Raw genomic sequence first — 15321 nt, forward strand, 5'->3', positions numbered from 1 at the left:
ATTTAAAAACTGCTGTACGATTGCACAGCAACGGGCACATTTTACAACAATTGATATTAAAATGCTGTAAGTACAATAGCAATTAAGGATGTACTCATGTAAGAAAATCACAAAACTTTAAACTGAAAAACAGAAGGAATCTTTTTTAGTGTTACAGGTTCATAGAATTCATAAAAAGTATTTATCTTGGATTCCTTTACATAATAATCATCCATATGTGGTTAGGTGTTTGAATATCAATCATTTACATCTGATTAGAAGTGGGAAACTTGAGATGCTACAGGAAAACTTTAAAAACATTATGAACACAAGCCAAATTAAAATCAATTAGAAAGTAAGCCAAAGCATCTCAAAGTATACCTTTAGTTGTTAGGCAATACCATTCAATTTCCAAGATCTAACTTAAATGCAATTTTTACAGAAATTTAAAATGTGCCGGTTTAGTTACATGTATTGAATAAAGTTAACAAATGAATATCTCTTGACAATGAGAGCTCCAAGGACTTTAAAAAAAGCTGTAAAGTTTCTTTCCTTTCCTTAAAAACACAGATATTTATGACCTTTATTTAAAATACATAAGTCAATTAGACAACTCAATATTTTGCCAAAAAAATACAAGAATTATATCAGAAGTCTGAGAAGGAAAGAAAAAATGATGCTATATCTAACCTTTGACAAGTCGCTCTCCATTCTGATATTTGAAGACAATGAGCTTAAGGTAGGAATTCTTAAGTTTTCTCTTGGAATATGTATTCTGTTGAGACCTAAATGTTCATTAAGATTTCCATTGCATGCTGACTCTAGGACTGGCCTTGTAGTATGAGAAGTAAATAAAGATCCGCTCTGCTCTTTTTCTTGAAGAAGTTTGCTACTGACATCTGCTAGAATTTCTTTACGTCTATGAAGATTGCAAAACACAGATACTGAGTATTTTGGGTTTTTTTTTACAAATTATGTCTAAATGACTTGCATTGTTTAAAAAGTCACCATGAGTCAATGAAAGATACCACAAACCATGTTTTAACTCTGAAAATGTATGAGAGCATGTGTATTGTACACAGTTTTAATTTTAAAATTGTTCTAAAGAAGTACATGTACTCCTAGAGGATTTTAACAAGTAATTCAAACAAAGTAGGGAGGGAAGAGCAAAAGCTATCAATGATGTATGGATTAACAGGTGACATTTGTTGCCTTCTGAAATGGCTCTACTTATAAGATTCTTAAGGATGCCATTAGAAATACTAGTGCTTAGGCTGGGCATGGTGGCTCACGCCCGTAATCCCAGCACTTTAGGAGGCCAAAAGGGGTGGATCACTTGAGGTCAGGAGTTCAAAACCAGCCTAGCCAACATGGCAAAACCCTGTCTCTACTAAAAATACAAAACATTAGCCAGGCATGGTGGTGGGCGCCTGTAATCCCAGCTACTTGGGAGGCTGAGGCAGGAGAATCACTTGAACCTGGGAGGCGAGATCGTGCCACTGCATTCCAGCCTGGGACAAGAGCAAAACTCCATCTCAAAACAAAAAAAAAGTAAAAAAGCAAATAAATACTTGTGTTTAAAGGGTAACTACATGAAATGATAAACGTGTTAATTTGCTGGACTAGAATCACCATTTGACTATATACAAATATATTAAAACATCACGTGGTATTCCTTAAATATATAGGAGTACCAAAATATATCTAAAAATATAAATCCAAAAATATTTTACTCCGGTGAAATAACTAAAAGTAAAATAAAGCTAGAAATACCTGTACTTAGTAAGCCAGTTACAGAAAAAAAAACTATCTCTCAAAGACACTTTCAAGCATTTCTTTTTACCACCCTTGTACATTTCACCTATTATTTGAGAAGCATTTGGCACTGGGGAATCATTCAGAGCAACAATTCCCTGGGGAGAAGGAGATAGCCGAGATCAAAGAGAACTCAGTCATCTCCAAAGGCGATTTACTCCTAAAGTTGTGACCCAGGCATCCCAGAAGTGGGACCTGCCCTTTTGGACTTCCAACCACCACCTCAGGCTGACCAAGGTGTTATTTTTCACCACTTTGTGAATTATACTTCCTTTCAACCCTGTGTTAATTATTCTCTACTTCACAAGTATGCCTTTATGTGGTGTGGAAAAACTATACAAAATACTTTGTTCCAAGGTGGCCTCTAATGATAATAATACCAAAGATCGCAATCAATGACAGTTAATTTACTGAGTGCCAGAATGTGCAGAGGAGTAGAAGTACCTGACCCTTTTTCAGTTTAAATTGTAATCTTATAAAAAATAATTAAATTCATTAATATTTCTATATAGGGGAATGCTGACAAACAATTGTGTAACAATATCACTGTCGAAATTATGAAGCTTCAAAGATACTTGGCTGAAAGACTAACAGATCAGGTTAACTAAATAAGAATATTAAGGGGATAAAGAGCCATATAAAACCAAAAAACAGGCCAGGCACCATGGCTCAGGCCTGTGATCCCAGCACTGTGGGAGGCTGAGATGGGCAGATCACTTGAGGTCAGGAGTTCAAGACCAGCCTGGCCAGGATGGTGAAACTCCAGCTCCACTGAAAATATCAAAATTAGCCAGGAGTGGTGAGAATATGAAAGGTCATACTCAGGAGGCTGAGGCAGGAGAATTGCTTGAACCTGGAAGGCAGAGGTTGCAGTGAGCCGAGATTGTGCCACCATACTCCAGCCTAGGTGACAGAGTGAGAATCCATCTCAAAAAAACAAAACACAAAACAAACAAAAAAAACACATCCAAAATCAGGGGAATGACATGAATTGTCCTGGATTAACTTTTTTTTTGAGATGGAGTCTCACTCTGTCGCCCAGGTTGGAGTGCAGTGGCATGATCTCGGCTCACTGAAACCTCCGCCTCCTGGGTTCAAGCAATTCTCCTGCCTCAGCCTCCCAAGTAGCTGAGATTACAGGAGCGTGCCACCATGCCCGGCTAATTTTTGTATTTTTAGTAGAGACGGGGTTTCACAATGTTGGCCAGACTGCTCTTGAACTCCTGACCTCAGGTGAGCCACCCTCGGATTAACATTTTAAAGGTAAGCTCGTTTACTAACATTATTTTCCAAAATTGTTTAATCTAGTTAGCTTTGGCTTCCCCCTAATCTCATAAACCTGTCTCAATAAAAATTATGCTTTTGAGGCAAATTAATGAGCTTTATTTATTTTCTATGATTCTGTGTTTTGACTTACTTGTTTAGTTCATCTGACAAAGATTCTCTAAGTTTTAATTCTTCTAGATACAGCTCCTTATATTTTTCCAATTCTGTTGTATTACAGTCTGCTTGTGAAGTTTTTGCTTTGTAGAGTTTGAATTCCAGCTCTTTAATTCTAAGTTCCATCTGACTTTTCTTAGTAGCCTTCCTTTCCTCTGTTAACAACTGTAACTTGACATCAGCTATTTTCTGCATCTAAAACAAATTGAAAGGGTACATTAAACAAATAATTATCACCTGAATACTTATTGTGTATTTGGTTCTTTTTGTTTTGGGTCGGTGATCTAGAGAGCATTTCTCAGTATGTGAAAAAAGCAACTGAAGTTTAATATATTTATTATGAGTATCAACTAAATTAATAATTTAATCTGAATTGTAAAAAAATGAAATCATGCTTATGGTAGTACTCATGAAATGTAAGACTCCAGGTGGAGCCAAGATGGCCGAATAGGAACAGCTCTGGTCTACAATTCCCAGCATGAGCAACGCAGAAGACGGGTGATTTCTGCACTTCCATCTGAGGTACCAGGTTCATCTCACCAGGGAGTGCCAGACAGTGGGTGCAGGACAGTGGGTGCAGCCCACCGTGCACAAGCCAAAGCAGGGCAAGGCACTGCCTCATTCGGGAAGCACAAGGGGTCAGGGAGTTCCCTTTCCTAGTCAAAGAAAGGGGTGACAGATGGCACCTGGAAAATCGGGTCACTCCCACCCTAATACTGCGCTTTTCCAACGGGCTTTAAAAACTGCACACCAGGAGATTATATCTCCCACCTGGCTCCGAGGGTCCTACACCCATGGAGCCTCGCTCATTGCTAGCACAGCAGTCTGAGATTAAACTGCAAGGTGGCAGCCAGGCTGGGGGAGGGGTGCCTGCCATTGTCCAGGCTCGATTAGGTAAATAAAGCAGCCAGGAAGCTCGAACTGGGTGGAGCCCACCACAGCTCAAGGAGGGCTGCCTGCCTCTGTAGGCTTCACCTCTGGGGGCAGGGCACAGACAAAGAAAAAGACAGCAGTAACTTCTGCAGACTTAAATGTCCCTGTCTGACAGCTTGGAAGACGGTAGTGGTTCTCCCAGCATGCAGCTGGAGATCTGAGAATGGGCAGACTGCCTCCTCAAGTGGGTCCCTGACCCCCGAGCAGCGTAACTGGGAGGCATCCCCCAGTAGGAGCAGACGGACACCTCACATGGCCGGGTACTCCTCTGAGACAAAACTTCCAGAGGAACAATCAGGCAGCAGCATTTGCAGGTCACCAATATCCGCTGTTCTACAGCCACTGCTGTTCTGCAGCCACTTCTGCTAATACCCAGGCAAACAGGGTCTGGAGTGCACCTCTAGCAAACTCCAACAGACCTGCAGCTGTGGGTCCTGTCTGTTAGAAGGAAAACTAACAAACAGAAAGGACATCTACACCAAAAACCCATCTGTACGTCACCATCATCAAAGACCAAAAGTAGATAAAACCACAAAGATGGGGAAAAAACAGAGCAGAAAAACTGCAAACTCTAAAAAGCAGAGCAACTCTCCTCCTCCAAAGGAACGCAGCTCCTCACCAGCAATGGAACAAAGCTGGATGGAGAATGACTTTGACGAGTTGAGAGAAGAACGCTTCAGATGATCAAACTACTCCGAGCTACAGGAGGAAATTGAAACCAACAGCAGAGAAGTTAAAAACTTTGAAAAAAAATTAGACGAATGGATAACTAGAATAACCAATGCAGAGAAGTCCTTAAAGGACCTGATGGAGCTGAAAGCCAAGGCTCGAGAACTACGTGAAGAATGCAGAAGCCTCAGGACTCGATGCGATCAACTGGAAGAAAGGGTATCAGTGATGGGAGACGAAATGAATGAAATGAAGCGAGAAGGGAAGTTTAGAGAAAAAAGAATAAAATGAAATGAACAAAGCCTCCAAGAAATATGGGACTATATGAAAAGACCAAATCTACGTCTGATTGGTGTACCTGAAAGTGACGGGGAGAATGGAACCAAGTTGGAACACACTCTGCAGGATATTATCCGGAGAATTTTCCCAATCTAGCAAGGCAGGCCAACATTCAGATTCAGGAAATACACAGAACGCCACAAAGACACTCCTTGAGAAGAGCAACTCCAAGACACATAATTGTCAGATTCACTAAAGTTGAAATGAAGGAAAAAATGTTAAGGGCAGCCAGAGAGAAAGGTTGGGTTACCCACAAAGGGAAGCCCATCAGACTAACAGCTGATCCCTTGGCAGAAACTCTACAAGCCAGAAGAGAGTGGCGACCAATATTCAACATTCTTAAAGAAAAGAATTTTCAACCCAGGATTTCATATCCAGCCAAACTAAGCTTCATAAGTGAAGGAGAAATAAAATCCTCTACAGACAAGCAAATGCTGAGTGATTTTGTCCCCACCAGGCCTGCCCTAAAAGAGCTCCTGAAGGAAGCACTAAACATGGAAAGCAACAACCGGTACCAGCCACTGCAAAAACATGCCAAAATGTAAAGACCGTCAAGGCTAGGAAGAAACTGCATCAACTAACAAGCAAAATAACCAGCTAACATCATAATGACAGGACCAAATTCACACACAACAATATTAACTTTAAATGTAAATGGGCTAAATGCTCCAATTAAAAGACACAGACTGGCAAACTGGATAAAGGGTCAAGACCCATCAGTGTGCTGTATTCAGGAAACCCATCTCACGTGCAGAGACACACATAGACTCAAAATAAAGGGATGGAGGAAGATCTACCAAGCAAATGGAAAACAAAAAAAGGCAGGGGTTGCAATCCTAGTCTCTGATAAAACAGACTTTAAACCAACTAAGATCAAAGAGACAAAGAAGGCCATTACATAATGGTAAAGGGATCAATTAAACAAGAAGAGCTAACTATCCTAAATATATATGCACCCAATACAAGAGTACCCAGATTCATAAATCAAGTCCTTAGTGACCTACAAAGAGACTTAGACTCCCACACAATAATAATGGGAGACTTTAACACCCCACTGTCAACATTAGACAGATCAATGAGACAGAAAGTTAACAAGGATATCCAGGAATTGAACTCAGCTCTGCACCAAGCACACCTAATAGACATCTACAGAACTCTCCACCCCAAATCAACAGAATATACATTGTTTTCAGCACCACACCACACCTATTCCAAAATTGACCACATACTTGGAAGTAAACCACTCCTGAGCAAATGTAAAAGAGTAGAAATTATAACAAACTGTCTCTCAGACCACAGTGCAATCAAACTAGAAGTCAGGATTAAGAAACTCACTCAAAACCACTCAACTACATGGAAACTCAACAACCTGCTCCTGAGTGACAGCTGGGTACATAACGAAATGAAGGCAGAAATAAAGATGTTCTTCGAAACCAACTAGAACAAAGACACAACATACCAGAATCTCTGGGACACATTCAAAGCAGTGTGTGGAGGGAAATTTATAGCACTGAATGCCCACAAGAGAAAGCAGGAAAGATCCAAAACTGACACCCTAACATCACAATTAAAAGAACTAGAAAAGCAAGAGAAAACACATTCAAAAGCCAGCAGAAGGCAAGAAATAACTAAAATCAGAGCAGAACTGAAGGAAATAGAGACAGAAAAAACCTTTCAAAAAATTAATGAATCCAGGAGCTGGTTTTTTGAAAGGATCAACAAAATTGATAGACTGCTAGCAAGACTAATAAAGAAGAAAAGAAAGAAGAATGAAATAGACGCAATAAAAAATGATAGAGGGGATATCACCACCGATCACACAGAAATACAAACTACCATCAGAGAATACTACAAACACCTCTATGCAAATAAACTAGAAAATCTAGAAGAAATGGATAAATTCCTCAACACATACACCCTCCCAAGACTAAACCAGGAAGAAGTTAAACCTCTGAATAGACCAATAACAGGCTCTGAAACTGTGGCAATAATCAATAGCTAACCAACCAAAAAAAGTCCAGGACCAGATGCATTCACAGCCGAATTCTACCAGAGGTACAAAGAGGAGCTGGTACCATTCCTTCTGAAACTATTCCAATCAATAGAAAAAGAGGGAATCCTCCCTAACTCATTTTATGAGGCCAGCATCATCCTGATACCAAAGCCTGGCAGAGACAAAACCAAAAAAGAGAATTTTAGACCAATATCCTTGATGAACATTGATGCAAAAATCCTCACTAAAATACTGGCAAACCAAATCCAGCAGCACGTCAAAAAGCTTATCCACCATGATCAAGTGGGCTTCATCCCTGGGATGCAAAGCTGGTTCAACATACGCAAATCAATAAATGTAATCCAGCATATAAACAGAACCAAAGACAAAAACCACAGGATTATCTCAATAGATGCAGAAAAGGCCTTTGACAAAATTCAACAACCCTTCATGCTAAAAACTCTCAATAAATTAGGTATTGATGCGACGTATTTCAAAATAATAAGAGCTATCTATGACAAAACCACAGCCAATATCATACTGAATGGGCAAAAACTGGAAGCATTCTCTCTGAAAACTGGCACAAGACAGGGGTGCCTTCTCTCACCACTCCTATTCAACATAGTGTTGGAAGTTCTGGCCAGGGCAATTAGGCAGGAGAAGGAAATAAAGGGTATTCAATTAGGAAAAGAGGAAGTCAAATTGTCCCTGTTTGCAGATGACATGATTGTATACCTAGAAAACCCCATCGTCTCAGCCCAAAATCTCCTTAAGCTGATAAACAACTTCAGCAAAGTGTCAGGATACAAAATCAGTGTACAAAAATCACAAGCATTCTTATACACCAATCACAGACAAACAGAGAGCCAAATCATGAGTGAACTCCCATTCACAATTGCTTCAAAGAGAATAAAGTACCTAGGAATCCAACTTACAAGGCATGTGAAGGACCTCTTCAAGGAGAACTACAAACCACTGCTCAATGAAATAAAAGAGGATACAAACAAATGGAAGAACATTCCACGCTTATGGGCAGGAAGAATCAGTATCATGAAAATGGCCATACTGCCCCAGGCAATTTATAGATTCAATGCCATCCCCATCAAGCTACCAATGACTTTCTTCACAGAATTGGAAAAAACTACTTTAAAGTTCATATGGAACAAAAAAAGAGCCCGCATCGCCAAGTCAATCCTAAGCCAAAAGAACAAAGCTGGAGGCATCACGCTACCTGACTTCAAACTACACTACAAGGCTACAGTAACCAAAACAGCATGGTACTGGTACCAAAACAGAGATAGAGATCAATGGAACAGAACAGAACCCTCAGAAATAATGCCACATATCTACAACCATCTGATCTTTGACAAACCTGACAAAAACAAGCAATGGGGAAAGGATTCCCTATTTAATAAATGGTGCTGGGAAAACTGGCTAGCCATGTGGAGAAAGCTGAAACTCGATCCCTTCCTTACACCTTATACAAAAATTAATTCAAGATAGATTAAAGACTTGCATGTTAGACCTAAAACCCTAAAAACCCTAGAAGAAAACCTAGGGAATACCATTCAGGACACAGGCATGGTCAAGGACTTCATGTTTAGAACACCAAAAGCAATGGCAACGAAAGCCAAAATTGACAAATGGGATCTCATTAAACTAAAGAGCTTCTGCACAGCAAAAGAAACTACCATCAGAGTGAACGGGAAACCTACAAAATGGGAGAAAATTTTCGCAACCTACTCATCTGACAAAGGGCTAATATCCAGAATCTACAATGAACTCAAACCATTTACAAGAAAAAAACAAACAACCCCACCAAAAAGTGGGCGAAGGACATGAACAGACACTTCTCAAAAGAAGACATTTATACAGCCAAAAAACACATGAAAAAATGCTCATCATCACTGGCCATCAGAGAAATGCAAATAAAAACCACAATGAGATACCATCTTACACCAGTTAGAATGGCCATCATTAAAAAATCAGGAAACAAGAGGTGCTGGAGAGGATGTGGAGAAATAGGAACACTTTTACACTGTTGGTGGGACTGTAAACTAGTTCAACCACTGTGGAAGTCAGTGTGGTGATTCCTCAGGGATCTAGAACTAGAAATACCATTTGACCCAGCCATCCCATTACTGGGTATATACCCAAAAGATTATAAATCATGCTGCTATAAAGACACATGCACACATATGTTTATTGCGGCACTATTCACAATAGCAAAGACTTGGAACCAACCCAAATGTCCAACAACAATAGACTGGATTAAGAAAATGTGGCACATATACACCATAGAATAGTATGCAGCCATAAAAAATGATGAGTTCATGTCCTTTGTAGGGACATGGATGGAACTGGAAACCATCATTCTCAGTAAACTATCGCAAGGACAAAAAACCAAACACCACATGTTCTCACTCACAGGTGGGAATTGAACAATGAGAACACATGGACACAGGAAGGGGAACATCACACTCTGGGGACTGTTGTGGGGTGGGGGGAAGGGGTAGGGATAGCATTAGGAGATATACCTAATGCTAAATGATGAGTTAATGAGTGCAGCACACCAACATGGCACATGTATACATATGTAACAAACCTGCACATTGTGCACATGTATCCCAAAACGTAAAGTATAATAATAATAAAATTTAAAAATAATAATAAATAAAATAAAATAAATGGAACACTCCAAAGAATAATAAAATCAATTTAAATTCTGAAAAATTGAGCAATATAACTTAAGAATACTTCAAGAGTATAGCCTAATTTATAAATCACATTTTTCTTTCTCTATTAGTCTTGTTTTATGCAACTTGTCTTAGCAATCAAATGATTCACTAATGAGAATCATCATTATAGAAGATCAGTTTAGTTACAATAATGATGGCAAGTGAAATATTTAAAGAGAGAAACAGATACCACCTTCCTTCTAGAAATGTACCAAACAAATTGTTATAAGAGAAGTAGAGGAAACACATACAATGTATGTATCCCAAATATAATTTGCACTGAAATGAATGAAGACACCTTATTGATAATAAACTAACCTGTAAAAGTAGACCAGCAGTTGCTAATTGTTCTGCTATCTCCTGCCTTGCTCTTTCTTCGAACTCCCGTTTATGGTGTTCCAATTCACCACGTTCTAACACATTCATTTCCATGTGACTTTTGAGGTTTACTAGTTCTTCTTCCAACCTCTCCTGATCCTTCTGTAGTGTTTCACATTTCTCTTGCATTGTTTTCATATATAATAATGCCTGTTGAAGAACTTCAATCTCTGCATCCATATGTAGACCTTCTGAAGAAGCAGTTTCCACTGCTTCTGTAAGATCAGCCTGCATGAGTAAAATAATATGGTTTGGTAATGAAGAAAGAAGACAGAATAGTCTAACATAAAATAATCATTTTTGAAATTAATTCGGTTGCAATAAAATGTTATCTATACTGCAGTAGATTCTTAAACCATGAATCCTTGAATTACTTAGAAAATCAAAAACAAATTTAAAACCACCAGGAATCACAAAAATATATGTTTTACACACATCATCTTTGCCACAAAACATTTTTATGTGATAGTAGGTTTTCATTTTCCTCTTTAAAATTGCTCCAAGTCACTTCTCTTTTTTTTGTTGTTTTTTTGTTTGTTTGTTTGTTTTTGAGGTGAAGTCTCGCTTTTGTTGCCCAGGCTGGAGTGCAGTGGCATGGTCTCGGCTCACTGCAACCTCCGCCTCCTGGATTCAAGGGATTCTCCTGCCTCAGCCACCCGAGTAGCTGGGATTAAAGGCACCTGACACCATGCCCAGCTAATTTTTTGTATCTTTAATACAGATGGGGTTTCACCATGTTGGCCAGGCTGGTCTCGAACTCCTGACCTTGTGATCCACCCACCTCGGCCTCCCAAAGTGTTGGGATTACAGGCGTGTGCCACCACACTCGGTCTAAGTCCCTTCTTAGTACAAAGTCCCTTGCCCCCTCACACCCTTTGTCATTCCCCGTAATTTCTAAAAAAGCTTTAGGGACACCATATTAAATTATCCAGACCTAAGCCAATAAATCACTCTGAGAAGGAGACTTGAAAATAAGACTCTAATTAATGAATCTTTATGATAAAAACTCCAACAAATTAGGCATAGAAGGAACATATTTCAAAACAATAAAGGCCATATATGGCAAAGCCACAGCTAACATTACACTGAAAGAGGAAAAGCTGAAAGTCTTTCCTCTAAGAACTGGCATAAGACAAGGATACCCACATTCAGCACTCATATTCAACACAGTATTAGAAGTCCTAGCCAGGGCAACTGGGTGAAAAAAAAATGAAGGACATCTAAATTGGGAAAGAAAAATTGAAATTTCTCTTTGCACATGACCTAATCCTGTATATAAAAAACCTAGACTCCTCCGACAAACTCTTAGAACATTTCATCAAATGGCTACAGAATACATATTCTTCTCATCGGCACATAGAACATTCCCCGGGATAGACCATATATTAGGCCAGAAAACAAGTCTTAGCAAATTTCAAAAACTTAAAATCCTATCAAGTATCTTCTCAAACCACAATGGAACAAAACTAGAAATCAATACCACTTACAATTGCTAAAAAATAATAAAATACTACTCAGGAACAAATTTAACCAAGGAAGTGATAGAGCTCCCCTGCAAGAAAACTACGAAACACTGATGAAAGAAATGGTTGAGGACAAAAACAAATTGAAATATATCCCATGCTCATGAATTTAAATAATTAATATTGTTAAAATACTACCTGAAGGAGTCTACAGGTTAAATACAATCACTATTAAAATACATATTAGTCTATTTTCACACTGCTATAAAGATACTACCCAAGACTGGGTAAAATGTATTTAAAAAGAGGCTTAATTGACTCACAGTTCTGCATAGCTGGGGAGGCTGCAGGAAATTTACGATTACAGCAGAAGGGGAAGTAGGCACATCTTACATGGTGGCAGGAGAGACAGGAAAAAGTGAAGGGGGAAGAGCCCCTTATAAAACCATCAGATCTCGTGAGAACTCACTGTCATGAGAACAGCATGGGGGAAACTGTCCCCATGATCCAATCACATCCCTCCCTTGACATGTGGGGATTACAGATCTCTTCCTCCACACATGGGGGTTATAATTTGAGATGAGATTAGGGTTGGGACACAGAGCCAAACCATATCAAAATATCAATTACATTTTTAACTGGGGAACAAGATGACCAACCAGATGCAGCCAGAAACACCTCCTCCACAGAGAGAAAACAAAATATTGAGTAAACCATCACACTTTGAACAGATTTTGGGGGGAAAAAGCACTCAAAGTCAATAGAGAGGCAATGCAGCACTGAGTTTGAAGAGGAAGGAAGCTGGGAAGCCAGATGGAGTCACCAATCACCAGGACCAGCTCTTGGTCCAGAATTGGACCTAAGGAAGGAGAGAGTGAAGGAACTAGGAGTCACACAATCCTGCCAGGGACCTCTGAGATCCTAGGTACAAGAGATCCCATGATACACACAGACATTTGAATTGGCAGGGGGAACTGCCAGGAGAGTAGGGAGAAGCAGAGCTTGAACATGCATGGAGCCCAAAAGGTTTCATGCATGAAGCAGCTGCAGGAAAATATGAGAATAGGCACCCATCCCCCAAGGCTCTCCATCTTTCTGAGTCACTTTAGCCCCTGCTGACAGCCTGACTAGGAGAGACCAGCGCTGCCTTTCCCAAGGGCCTGGAGTGCATCTGATTTGCACACCCCCTTGTTTGCCGGTCCCTTCCCTGGCTCCTGCCTGGTTGCTCCCTCAAGGGTGTACACATAGCACAGCCTCCACTGCCCCACCTGAGCGTTTTTCTGGCAGCTTGAAAGCAGTTTGCCCACTCCAGTACAGCCAGTGCTTGACCTCAGGGTACCAGAGGATACAGCTATGAGACCCATCCCAACTTCCCAGGGTTTGAGTGCACAGTTAAGGGGTATTGAGCTGGTATCTGTGGCCTGAGCTCAAGTCGGGGTTGCACCCCCACTCTCAGAACACTGAGAAGAGTGAGGCACAGATTCATGTGCTGGCATGGAAGCTGGGTGTGACTCCTTCTGCAAGACTGGTCTGGGAAAAGCATAGCCTGTTGGATAGCCACAGACTCCATCCAAGGGAAACCTGTGGCCTGGAACACATATCAGGCCAAAGATTTGGGTTCAGAAGGCTTGGGACAAAACTAGCTCATCAGGCCTTACCTAAAAAGCACACATCACAGAAAACCTGATCAGGGGAGCATGAGTTGTATGGTCCTCAAAGCCAATTGCTGAGCAAAAAACTCCAGGCTGTGGGTACCACACCAGCTGCACACCCATGGCACTACCCACCCTGCCCAGGGGACCTTCACCCTTGACCCACAGCATCCACAGACACCTGCAGACATACCCCATATCCCATTCAGACTCTTCCAAGCACAGGGAATCAGCAGGTCCCTGGAGATTTGGAGGACTAACCTTTGGCTCAGGCTGCCCCTAAAGCAAGCTTGTCCTGGGCCCATCAGCTGCATGCAGACCAGGAAGACTTTGAACGTGGCCCAACACGCATTTGTAAATTTTCTTAAAACATGAGATTTTTTTGCAATTTTTTTTAGCTCATCAGCTATCGTTAGTGTTAGTGTGTTTTATGTGTGGCCCAAGACAGTTCCTCTTCTTCCTATGTGGTCCTGAGAAGCCATAAGATTGGACATCCCTGGCCTTAAAGATGGGGGCTGTGCAGCTGTCCAGGGACTTCTTTGGAGCTAAGAAAGAGGGAGTATGGCACCAGTGATTGAAGGGGATTCTCTGAAGGCTTGGGAACAAACTTTGTGAGAAAGGCATTTCTTGCCTCCCTGCCAACTGTTTCCCCCTCCTCGGAGGCCTGCTCCAAACACACTGATATACAAAAGAGTTACGCAGCTGAGTAAGAGCCTATCTACCAGCCCTTACTCCAAAGCACCATCTACAGGATTGAAGCCAGAATTACACCACCAAACAAAATTAATTCCTTAAACACAGTTAGCCTGTGAAAACCAATGCAGGAAACTAGCCACAACTAAGAAATCCATAAAGGCCAGGTGCGGTGGCTCACGCCTATAATCCCAGCACCTTGGGAGACCAAGGCAGGTGGATCACCTGAGGTTAGGAGTTCGAGACCAGCCTGGCCAATATGGTGAAACTTCATCTTTTCTAAAAAAAAAAAAAAAAAAAAGCCTGGTGTAGTGGCAGGCACCTGAATCCCAGCGACTTGGGTAGCTGAAGCAGGAGACTCACTTGAACACGGCAGGCGGATGTTACAGTGAGCCGAGATCGCACCACTGCACTCCACCCTGGGTGACAAGAACAAAACTTCAAAAAAAAAAAAAAAAGAAAAGAAAAAGAAAGAAATTCATAAAGATCCTTGGCCTTCTGAAAGAACACAGAAACTAAACCAATGAACTGTTCCAACATACACAACAGTCAAACACTCAAGGGAAGAATAGGAATATAGAAACCAGAAGTCATATCCAAATGACAGCAATTTCAAAAAGATAAATAAACACTAGCCCTCTCAGATGAGAAAGCATCTGTGAAAGAAGTCCAGCAATTCAAAAAGTCTTAGTGTTTTCTAACCCTCAGAGGATCACACTAGCTCCTCAGCAATTGATCCTAACCAGATTGAAATGCTGAAATGATAGTCTTAGAATCCAGAATCTGGATGGTAAGGAAGCACAATGAGATCCAAGGGAAGGTTGAAACCTAACCAACGAAGCCAGAAAAATAATTCAAGAGTTGAAAGACGACATAGCCATTTTAAGAAAGAAGAAAACTGGGCTTCTGGGATTGAACAACTCACTCTAGGAATTTCAAAATACAATTGGGAGCCTCAACAACAGACTAGACCAAGCAGAGGAAAAAACTATAGAACTTGATGTCTGGTCCTATGAATCAACCCAGTCAGATGAAAATAAAGAAAACAGAATTTTTAAAAGTGAACAAAACCTCTGAGAAATATGGGATCACATAAAGATACCAAATCTATGACTCACTGGCATTGTGGAGAAAGAGTAAGTAATTTGGAAACACATTTTAGAATACAGTCCACAAAACTTTCCCCAATCTCATTTAGAGAAGCTGACATGCAAATTCAAGAAATTCAG

At 40.5% G+C, this 15321-nt stretch overlaps 1 protein-coding gene across 3 annotated transcripts in view; it reads right to left on the minus strand.

Moving 5' to 3' along the window:
- Positions 1-116: 116 nt before the first annotated feature.
- LOC116470589 (coiled-coil domain-containing protein 144A-like) overlaps positions 117-15321 on the minus strand; it is a 75750-nt gene continuing 60545 nt past the window's right edge. For all 3 annotated transcript variants that reach the window (XM_058440960.1, XM_032156040.2, XM_058440959.1), the window contains 3 exons: positions 10225-10512; positions 3212-3429; positions 117-898 (listed from right to left, as the gene is read on the minus strand). In XM_058440960.1, the coding sequence (XP_058296943.1) occupies positions 622-898; positions 3212-3429; positions 10225-10512 (783 nt within the window). In that variant the 3' untranslated portion in view covers positions 117-621. The remainder of the gene's footprint in view (positions 899-3211; positions 3430-10224; positions 10513-15321) is intronic.

The sequence above is a fragment of the Hylobates moloch genome, unplaced genomic scaffold (assembly GCF_009828535.3).
Source record: "Hylobates moloch isolate HMO894 unplaced genomic scaffold, HMol_V3 SCAFFOLD_6, whole genome shotgun sequence".
In the NCBI taxonomy this organism is placed as follows: Eukaryota; Metazoa; Chordata; class Mammalia; order Primates; family Hylobatidae; genus Hylobates; species Hylobates moloch.